We start from the raw sequence: 11,987 nt of genomic DNA on the forward strand, positions 1-11,987 counted from the left end.
GCGTGACATCCTCCCCCACCTAAATTCGCAATGTCCTCGTTGCGATTTCGGGTTATGCCTCGTTGTGATGAATGTGTGGTTGATCTTGTCGTTGAACCAACCTCCATTTGTATTGATGTTATTGACATACCTTGACGGCCAGTGTCCGCCTCTGTCTTCAATGTGTGAACTTGGTTTCCGTCTATGATGCAAAATTTGTTTGTGAACGGAATGAGAAACGCCTGTTCCTTTTCAAAGAAATCCTGGCCAAGCACAAAGTTATGGTCTTTCATTGGCACCACGGAAAGGTCGATCTTACCTTTCCATTTGCCAATTGTGATTTTGACGCCGTATGCCATCCCAAGTATTGGCTGGACGTTATTTGTGGTCTTTATCATTGCGTCTTGTTTTGTGACTCGGACACCGAGTCTTATTGCTTCATCTATTGAGACGAAGTTATGGCTTGCTCCTGTGTCAACTAGTGCCTTAACGGGTCTCCCGTTTACCACCATGTTGACGAGTTAAAGTCCTTCTTCTGACTTCTGTTCTGGTTGTGTGGTTGTAGATCTATTCTTTCCCTTGTTCGGGAGCTTTTTAATGTTATGTTTTTCCCGTATTTTGGGAGTTTCTTGTGTGTTTAAAGTATTAAGATGACTTACTTGCATGGACCCCAGACATGCTTCTGGATGTGCCTTGTTGGTGTCGATCAATTTTGCTTCTAACTCAACAAATTTTTTTGTGAAAGTTTTGGATCTTGGCGTCTACCTCACTCCGCAGCCTTGCGATTTCCTCCTGGATCATGGCTTGCATCTCGAGGCATATGACGTCGATAGCGGTTTTGAAGTCTTCTTTGAGTCCTTTTAACTCATCTCGCAATGTTCCCAAAGTGTCTAGCTTTTCCAAGGAACGATGGACAAGAGTTCCAAGTTGTGTGACTGATGCTTCGACATTAGTCTTCAGTTTGTCTAAGGATCCGGCCAAATCCATAGACACACTTTCAACTTCTTGTTGATTCTGGTTGTGACTCTGTGTCTCTTCTTTACTAGAGACGATTTTCTTCTTCGTTGCTCCATTCTTGCTTTTCTTGTTCGCCATCCCGATGAATCGACGTGGCTCTGATACCACTTGTCACGGAGTTATTCTTGAACTCTCGTGCGGCACTTAGAATACTTCTAAGTTCAGCCTTTTGGATGTGTTTTGTTATGTATAGCAGCGGAAGTCTTTGTTTGTGAAAATCACAAGTATGATTCTGTAGTGTGATACTACAACAAAGATGGTTATGTATTACTTGAACAAAGTTACAAGTACAGAGTGTTTACAAGAAGTTAGGTTATGAATGAGTTATGAGGGGTTATGTGGGGTGATCTCAAATGATGCCTAACACTCCTATTTATACTACTTGTACATAATCTAGATAGTTCCAAAACTAGATCATTCCTTTACAAAGATCTAGCCTTAATACGTAGATATTTCCTACATAAATATCATGATATTTGTTGGGATTCTAGAATGTTCCTTGGCTGATTTTTATGGCAGTATTATGTATCCCATTCTAGACTGTTCCGAGAACTTTGAAGGCTGATCTAGGACCCTCTAAGTGTGCCAAAACGTTCAAGTATTGTCTAGGCTGTTTCGGAGACTTCCGGGCAGTCCTAGACGCTTCCTTAGAGTTCCGGAAACTTCTGGAATGCTGAAATTTTGAGCTGAAATTTTGCGGGGCGTGACAATAGGGTGTTGAACTGTTAAAATAAAAAAGCATTCAAATATGAAAATGGTTGAAAGGGATAAAAGGGAGAGTAAAAATTTAACAGAAAAGGATGTGCAAAGGCTTGCCGCTTGCAAGCATAAAGTAGGTTTACTCTATTTGTTAAGATAAAGGATACGCGCTTTGTAATCCGATAAAAACATAATGGACAATTTTTGTAATTTACTCAAATGGAAAAAACAAGAGAAGGGTAAAAGGAATCTACGGTCCATAGTGATTGGAAGTCATTAACTCGTTAATTACTTACCTCTTTAACATACACAACATTAGAAACTAAGCCACATAACTTCGAAACAAAAAACTACAAAGTTAATGTGTATATTTATCCGGGTTTTTTATTACCAGCCCGGTTTTTTTTTTCTCATACCCGAACTCGAAAATAGGGTATTCTAATACCCGGGTATAGAAAACCCGAATCCTACCCGAACCCAGGTACACAAGATATGGATTTCCTAGCTAATAGCCGGACCCGAACACGACCCGGGTATTGGCAATAGCCGAAAATTCAAAACACGGTCGTACCCGTACCTTGGTTTGTACCCGAACCCGAGTATTAAAAAAACCCGGTTTGTTCACCTCTACCCCTAGCAGGGGCGGACCCACCCCAGCCCAAGGTGGGCGGGCGCACCCCCGGGAAAAAAATTAATGCTTTTTCGTCAAAAATCCCGTCCGTACCCTTTGGATTTTTTCGTCCACACAGCTTAGGTAAAAAATATTATCAATTTATATTTAAAACTTTTTTTAGTAAACTCTGATTTTTTTTAAAAAACTACCTAAATTATATAAATTTATACTACCTAACTTAACCCAAATACTCAATACCTTAACCCACTATTTTATTAAACATAACTAGCTCACTAATTCCTAGCCCATTAACCAAACCCAACCTAAGTTCAAACTATAATAATTAAAATAAGCCCAATTGTCCATTAGAATTCCTCCCGCCCTGTCTCTCTTGCGTCGTCTCCTGCCAGCGATCAGCGGACACATCATCAGCCACAACAACACGTCATCAACAGCCGAGGACCACCGCCGTCGTCCGACACCAAACCAACCGGAATTCGATAAAGGGGTAAGTTTTTATGTTTTTTTTTTTGATGATTTTAGTTGATGTTATAGGAGAAAAAAAGTAATAAAATTCTTAAATACGTTTGAAATTTCTTGTGTTTTGACGTTGTTTATGGTTGTTTATATGATTTTTAGGGTGATTAGGTTGTTTAGATGATTTTTAGGGTGATTACACACGATTTCTGGGGCTTGGATAGTTGAATATTAAAATTGAAACATTATGTCATGAAGCGCTGAACTTATGGATCAATTTGTTTGTGATCGGAACTATGAGTAGAGACGTTAAGTGATAATTGTATATGTTATATAGAGAAATTTGAGTTGCTTAAGAAAGTAGCTTTAGATGATGTTTTGGATAGATTTCAAAAAATAAAAACCCGTAGGGAGACGTTTTAATTATGTTTGTAACAATGTTTGACGTGTTTTTGATGATTATGTAACTTTAGTTTGATGTTCTTTTGTTTTACATGATGTGACACCTGTGTCACCGCGACCATCAAATAAATACCAAGCCGATGAAATATTGTATTTCATACTTGGGATCTTGTATAAATATGTGTATCTTTTGCACATATCAATTCTTGTTCAATTTCAAACTTTATATCGCTTTCTGGAGAATTATACGCAAACTGGTGCGTAAACGTACTCAGTTTGAATGCGACAAATACTCCGGAACACCAAAATATACTTAACATACCTTAAATAACCTTTACATAAGTTAGAAATAAGTTTTGAAGGCTTTGGTATGGCAAAAACAAGTTAATTCGCTTACAGGGACTAAACTTGACAAACTGCGAAAGTATGCCGATTCGTACTAAAACAGACATTCCGGAACATGCCCATAAGTTAAGCATGCCATAAATATCCTCTCCATAGCTTAGAAATAGGCTTTGAGGTGTTCGGTGTGCTAAAATAAACTTTTGGATCATTCAGGGACTAAAAGTGTCAAAAAGTGCATAAGTTTGCACTTTCGCGCATAACTTACGTTCTGAATACATCCGGACATCCAAAAATTTATGTAAGCATCCTAATATTATGCCTTAGTGTTTGGCATGAGAAAAATCCATTTTGGATCGTTTTTCGCGCTTATGCGCATTCCGTCGTAATTAAGCGAACATCGCGATCGTACGACCAAACGAACCAACATCCGGCATATTTTTGAGCATGTTTCATGTCCTCAATGTTTAAGCATCATTTTAGGGCCTTAAAGATGGCTTAACGGGCCTTAAACATGTCGGAAATGGCCCTAAACCACAACAGGGGACCTAAACTGTCATTTATGAAACTTGTTTTCTGAACTGCACCTCCAGGCGACCCGCGTAAGCCTAGGAGCAACTCTCACGCGGGCCGCGTCAGCCCTGCAGATGCAGAAACTCGTTTTTCTTGCAAAATTTGGCCTTTCAAGCATCCAAGGGGCAATGCCTCTTCACAATCTCTGGGGTTAAGGTCACATTTTGATACCACAACATCTTGACAAGTGTACGAATGAGATCAAGGCACGATATTCAAGAAACAATCCTAACGGTCTTGCTTTTCCTATAAATACCCCCCCCCATTTGGTGTAAAACCCACAAAATCTGATCTAAAGCTCTAAGTTGAAGCCTTTGCTTCATACCTGAGCTCCTGGATCGAGATTAGCTTTCGGGGACCCTTCGTAAGTGCTCTTTCGTTCTTTTATTCGCTTTTCGAGTCCTAAAGTGAAACTATGTTTGACTTTCTGTGTTGACCAGCCTATGGTCAACACGAAGTTCGTTTGAACTTCATAACGTGAGCGTGATCACGATGGTTATAGTCCCTAGTGACTACACCTACTGATCACCACGTTATCTAGGCTCACTGACGAGTCGTAGTTTCGGCCAAAATGCGCATTCTCGTGTATTTTGTAACCAAACTACTCGTGGGTATCAAAACTGTTTGTTTTGATACCAAACCTGTTTTCTAAACTTAGTTAAGCATGTTCTAACATGCTTAGCTCGTCACTTTTAGTATAGTGCTTATATAGGGTCGTAAGGAAAGCGATCTAAACAATCGCTTATACTTTCGAACCCGACCCATTTGGTCGATCTTTAGGATCCGACCAAACACATTAGGTGACCATAATTGTATAGGGAATAACCTTCCGAGGTTATACCTTATGGTCACAACGTTAGGCGTTCCAAGCGCGTTTTACGCAAACGACACGTTAAGGTAGCATAAGCTACCAAAACGGGTCGTAATGGGTCGTAAGCACTTAGCTTAAGTTTCACTATAGTATGTGGGCTTTGTTAAACCATATTACACGAGTCTCCATACTCGTTTGGTTTACGAACCCGCATCCTACCCAATCCTCCGATTTAGGTCCGGTATATTAACATAGTTACCTATATTTAGGAGCCGTTTGATATCCGTGATCTCTAGCATTATTTGGTTGTTACACAAAAACTTCAAAGCAATCTCAGGTGAGTACATAGACCCCTCTGTTACTGTTTTCCAAACTGTTTTGGGGTGAAACACATGTGCCTACTTGTTACTTTCATGCTCTCCTGTTTTCACTTCATATACTTGCTATGTTTATTAGTACATTTATAGTACATGATTACATTACATTTTATGCTATGTATGCCCATTGTGTGCATACTTAGTACATCACTTTACAATACACTTATGCTATGTACGCCCATTGTCACGACCCCCGACCCACCCTGGACGGAATCGGGTGCCGTGAGCAGTCCCGTGGTACCGGTGATTATTTTTTTTAAAAAAAACATTGCAGCGGAATTTTCATCAGGACCGTGAGTTAGGAAAAATATCAGAGTTTAGAAAACACCGGATTTGATTTAAATAGATGGGATAATTCCCTATTTTAAAATGGTAGCTTTAATAAAGATAAATTTTATTTTATAAAACAATATTTCTTTAATAAGCCATTTCTTGATGCCTTTCAGTGCCGTATCCAGCCTTATGATAATTACCTGAAACATGTTTGAAAAAGGTTTTGTCAGCGGGAATGCTGAGTGAATTCATTCCATTTTTATACAAATATATTGTTATACCTTACAGTATTAAGGTTTTATATTTATTTGCATTTACCTTACTCAATCAGTATTTTGTCACATAACAGCAATAATATCACTCATTGGTTTACTTTCATCCAATAGTGAATTAATCAAATAACTATACTTTACTGTTATTTAATTTATCTATCATTAGGCAATTCCTTTGACTGCGTCATATCACTGTTGATCATTCTTTCAACTAGTGACTCTGACCATATCACTTGTTCATAACACTGTTGATCATTCTTTCAACTAGTGTTCCTGGACATTATCACTGTTGATCATTCTTTCAACTAGGGTCTTTGGTCATATCGCTGTTGATCATTCTTTCAACTAACGATTCTATTCATGGCACTGTTGATCATTCTTTCAACTAGGGTCTTTGGTCATATCGCTGTTGATCATTCTTTCAACTAGCGATTCTATTCATGGCACTGTTGATCATTCTTTCAACTAGTGCTTCTGGTCATTATCACTGTTGATCATTCTTTCAACTAGTGATTCTAATTATAACACTGTTGATCATTCTTTCAACTAGTGTCTTTGGACATATCACTGCTGATCATTCTTTCAGCTAGTGACTTTGGACATAATGATGTCTTATTACTTTGTCAAATATATTATCTCTAGCACCAAATCATGCAATCTAGAATAATGACATTTCATGTCAATTATTATAACTTACCAAAATATATTAATTCACTAATTGTAATATTAGTGTATAGTAACCTAACTAAAAGTATTATACTTGACTATTTTATTATGGCATGCACCATTTAGATTTATACCTAATAATTTAAGAATAATATTAGTTATAATTGTGGTCATGCTAACTTCCTGGGTAATAGTAACGAGAATCAAATAATGTATAATACCTCCCATACCAGTAGTTATTTATAAAATATAATAACTTAATCACTGTAAGTATAACTGGTAACCATTTAGGATTTTTAGAAAGCAATTTGCAATATAATTGTTTCACAAAAAGGTGATAAAACTGTGATAAAAGAGTATGGACTCACAAACGGTGAGAAAAGAGAAATGAACTCACAGTGCAGATTTCTACGGGCAGAGTTTAGTCTACAGATAAGCCTTGATGTATTGCTGATTCAATTTAAGCAGAGTCTAGTCTATTGATTAGCCTTTTTATCCTAAGTTTAATAACAAGCACACAATTCTGGGTTAATGATCAATACAGCAGTTACGATAATTTACGAGATCAAATTCTCACAATGAATGACAAAGTGCAATACTTCAACTCATTTATCGTATTAACGACAAACGACAAAGTATAGTACTTCAACTCATTATCGAATTATCGACAACGACAAAGTACAATGCTTCAACTCATTATCGAATTATCGACAACGACAAAGCATAACCCAATGTGGGCGGCACTTAGGCATTCTTTGGACATATTGATCCCGGAAATGAATCGTAATAGCGATCGAGTTATTACCCTGATTGCGGCAGCGATTCAAGGTTTGTGTGTGTTAATTGTGGTAAACAGAGCATAACTCCGTGCCTCAGACGAATTTCTTCGTCGTTCAAACGCAGAATTTCAAGTCCCAACCTCTCCTATTTATAGCTGAAAAATAGTCTCCCTCGCGTGTCACGACAGGGAAACCTGGTCCTGGCGCGTGGCGCGAGAGGTCACTTTTGATATGAGGTAGCCACGCGTCTCAGTAGCTTGGGTGAGTCGACGGTTCGAGAAAATTCGATTTCTATCGAAAACAGTTTAGATAATACTAACTAGGAATTACCCCCCCTGAGTTTTAGGGGCCCTGATCCTGATTCCGATTTTTCTGAAACTTTCAGGGTTTGTGCAGAATTACTTGGGTGTCTCAGTTAGGTTTTCCTATTGAATAAGATAATATAATAAATAATAGTTTTGTCGAGGGTTGTTACATCCTCCCCACCTTAATAAAAATCTCGTCCTCGAGATTTGGGTTATGATATTTCTGTTAGATTTATGTCATAATTTAGTCAACAAATGACACGGAAGTGAATACAAATTTTGTGAATACCCATAAATAGGACTTAATGGTTCAACTGAATTATTTCAAGAAATTGATGATAACCGAATGAGAGGAAATGATATGGTTTCGAAATGGGACTAGGTTCAAGCCAAAAGATATATGAGCAAATAGATATTTGTGAATGACTTTTTAGAATAAAATTCATGTTCAAAAGAAACTTACTTTGTTTGGCAACTGAAGAAGACTCAGAATCAATAAGGTCAGAATAAAATGATAGCACGAAAATGATTGTTAATTATCGAATCATATCAAGAGAAAAATCAGTGTGTTGACATTGCAAGGATACACTGGAATGCAATAAAGTTTAGTGTATCATTGTCTTAATACACAATTGTATTAAGACTATTTTCAAATGATGAGTCAAACGGAAGATATACGTGGGTTTTGAACGATTCGTATGTTTATGATAAGCTACGACTTCGCAAGGTGTCGTAAGGCTTGGAATAATTTCAATAATTTCAATAATTACGGTGCTCGAACAATTTCACCGTATAATCAACTGAAAGTTTTAAATGAAGAAAACTTGGATATTCAAAAATAGGAGTTTCAATTTATAATGAAAAAGACCAATTGAATTACTCTAAAATTTTTGATAAATAATGAAAGAAACGTTTAAGAAGTACACTGGAATTTAATACGAATTTGTGTACTTTTATCTTAACACATAGTTGTATTAAGACTGATTAAGAATATGAACCAAAAATTAAAATTCGTATATTAGGAGTGAAATTGAAAATAGTTCAAGCTACAAATTTATTATGACGCCACAAGGTGTCATAGTAGTGGTGAATGAAACGAGTTTCACCATCAAATGAAGTAAATCCGAATGTTTCAAAATGGGTAGGATTTTTGGATTGAAATTGAAATAATTGAAGAAAGTTTTTCGATCGAAGATGATAAGGCAATAAGGATTACGAAACGCTCGATAGATACACGGAAATATGAAATGAATTTGTGTATCATTATCTTAGCACACAATTGTGTTAAGATTGTTTTGATAGAATAAATCAAAACGGATTCAACATAAATGAATAATTAAACCCGTATGTAAGAGGTGCAACGATTTTAGCACAAGCTTCAAATTTGTGAAAACGTCACCACAAGGTGATAGTGATCAAATAAATGATTCAACGAAAGTGAAAACTAAACAAGTTTGTTATGGATCTGAAATAGAGGAAATATTTGACGGAATGTATTTATTTATGAACTTGTATTTGTACTAGGGTCAAATAATAATTTAACTTAGATATATATCAGTGACTACGTCTGGAATCATCTCTACTTCTTGTGTAGTAAGTGCGTATGCTAGAGCGTTCTTCTTAGCTCCGTCTGTTGTTCTATCCTTATTGTCAGATGCTTTGGTTAGTTTCGGGCAATATGGTTTGATGTGTCCGGTTTCCCCGCAATTGTAACAAATGTTAGTTTTCCTTCTACATTCTTCCTCTATATGCCCAATCATTTTGCAGAAGTCACAGTAAGGTGTGTTCCTAAAACGACATCGTCCTAAATGCGTTTTGTTACTATTTCTGCAGATAGGTTGCTCCAATGACGGTTCAGTTTCTTTCTTCTTGAGTTCTTGGGAAATTTTCTGGGCTAACTCTTTCTTCTTGTTTTCTTCTCTTGTGCGGATTAGTCCATCTGTCAGCATGTTAGCTAGTTCAACTGCTTCCTCAATAGTCTGTGGTCTAACGGCCTTAACTATGTCTCGGATTTCGCTAACTAATCCCCAAATATAACGAGAAATTAGTACGGGTTCTGGCGAAGCCAGAGTTGGTACCATTCTTGCATATTCGAAGAATGTTGTCGTATATTCACGACAATTTACATCTATCATTTTATGATTTAGGAACTTGTTAGTTATTCGTTCCTTTTCATAAGGAGGACAAAATTTTCTTTCTACTACTTCCTTGAATTCTTCCCAGTTTATGGCATAAGCCATGGTCCTTCCTTTTGCCTGAAGAATTGTATTCCACCATTCTAAGGCTTCTTCCTTAAAGAGATTAGATGCATACATCACCTTATCTTCTTCAGCACATTTGCTGATCGTAAGAACAGCTTCCGTCTTTTCCAACCATCGTAGAGCAGTCGTGGCACCTTTACTGCCCGCGAACTCGGTTGGTTTACAGGCTAGAAATTCTTTGTAGGTACACCCGAGAGTCATCGCTTTCTTCTTCTTAGGAAATGGGGTTTTGGGAATATCATTATTATCACTATGGACACTATGGTTAAAACTATCGTCACGGGTATGCTTACTGCTCATAGCTTTGGTGGGTTCTATGGGATTTTTAACAGCTTTAATTATTAAAGGTAAAGCATTAGCTATTCCTTGAGCTATTAGATTTTCTATAGCATTTTTATCCAAAGGATTTTCATTATTAGCATGAACTTCTGGATTATGTGATACTTCATTCGACATCTGGATTGCAAATATTTTCACTTATTAATATCACAGAATAATTAAACAAAATAATACCTCCAGGATATTATGTGTGCATATTGAGATATACATATTCATGTATAACACATAAGTTAATTTGTATTAGTTTCCTAACTTTATTGTTTAGGTATTAAAGAACACCTAATTAGCTTTAAACAAGTGGCTTAATTTTTACGAAGGCATCTTTTCTTATTCAACTTTTGCATGTTATCAGATGTGCTACCAGTTAATAGCAATCTCCTAACTCTTTTATTTAAGTTTAAATATTATTATCACAACACTTGTAGGCTCAAAGTAGTGGCTTAGCTCTGATACCACCTTCTGTCACGACCCCCGACCCACCCTGGACGGAATCGGGTGCCGTGAGCAGTCCCGTGGTACCGGTGATTATTTTTTTAAAAAAAACATTGCAGCGGAATTTTCATCAGGACCGTGAGTTAGGAAAAATATCAGAGTTTAGAAAACACCGGATTTGATTTAAATAGATGGGATAATTCCCTATTTTAAAATGGTAGCTTTAATAAAGATAAATTTTATTTTATAAAACAATATTTCTTTAATAAGCCATTTCTTGATGCCTTTCAGTGCCGTATCCAGCCTTATGATAATTACCTGAAACATGTTTGAAAAAGGTTTTGTCAGCGGGAATGCTGAGTGAATTCATTCCATTTTTATACAAATATATTGTTATACCTTACAGTATTAAGGTTTTATATTTATTTGCATTTACCTTACTCAATCAGTATTTTGTCACATAATAGCAATTCAATATAACAGCAATAATATCACTCATTGGTTTACTGTCACACCCCCGATTTCCACGTGTCACCGGTGGGCCCGGTGTGGGGTACAGTGACGTAGATGGCATCGTCATAGACAATCAACACAATATAATAATGCACAGCGGAAGCAGAATAGAAACATTTCAACTTTTAAATAAAGTGTAATAATAAATATCACAGTAGTTGAAATGGATCCACAGGCGGATCAAATAAAATAAGATAAAAATAGTTCAACAGATGTTTGTCGTCCAAGCTTGCGAGACTATAGTGGACGCTCTTAGGAAACAGCCAGCCTATTTTCGTATAGTACCTGCACTTAACCTTTTGGGAAAAATACGTCAGTTTACACTGGTAAATACAAATCGACTGACTCATTTTGAAAATGATTGAAAATTGATTTAAATGCACAAGGCATAAATATTTTATTAACTTGGGATAATTATATAATATAAACTTGTGAACGAATTACATGCACTTATATCTCTGGTGGCCCGGGATCTGCTGTCCGGGCTAGAGATTAAATGACACACCACATTAAAGAGTTATACACGTCGGGTGTACGCCTACACCCCGTGCTCTGGTCGTGGCCATCTCGTAAGATAATGCCAAGGATATCCGGGACACGGTCAATAACCCCCCAAAGCCTTTAAGTAAGACAAAACTGTTTAAACGAAGTCGCACAAGCTATTCAAGACTGTACACCTATAAGGCGCAGGACTTGTGCGCCCGATCAAGCGGTATTTTAAATACCGTACCCCAAGCCCGTATAGGGAAAATAAGTCAAAATGTATTTACCTGAGCAAGTATAAGTCACAAATGATAAGTGTTGGTAGCTTTTACCGGGCTTCCTAATCTGGAACAAAGGTTTATAATTAACCTATT

At 37.0% G+C, this 11,987-nt stretch overlaps 1 protein-coding gene across 1 annotated transcript in view; it reads left to right on the forward strand.

Moving 5' to 3' along the window:
* Positions 1–1,750: 1,750 nt before the first annotated feature.
* Positions 1,751–11,987, forward strand: part of LOC110899595 — a 29,771-nt gene continuing 19,534 nt past the window's right edge. The window contains exon 1 of the mRNA XM_035982844.1: positions 1,751–1,828. Within this exon, the coding sequence (XP_035838737.1) occupies positions 1,751–1,828 (78 nt within the window). The remainder of the gene's footprint in view (positions 1,829–11,987) is intronic.

Source organism: Helianthus annuus, chromosome 2 (assembly GCF_002127325.2).
Source record: "Helianthus annuus cultivar XRQ/B chromosome 2, HanXRQr2.0-SUNRISE, whole genome shotgun sequence".
NCBI classification, from domain to species: domain Eukaryota; kingdom Viridiplantae; phylum Streptophyta; class Magnoliopsida; order Asterales; family Asteraceae; genus Helianthus; species Helianthus annuus.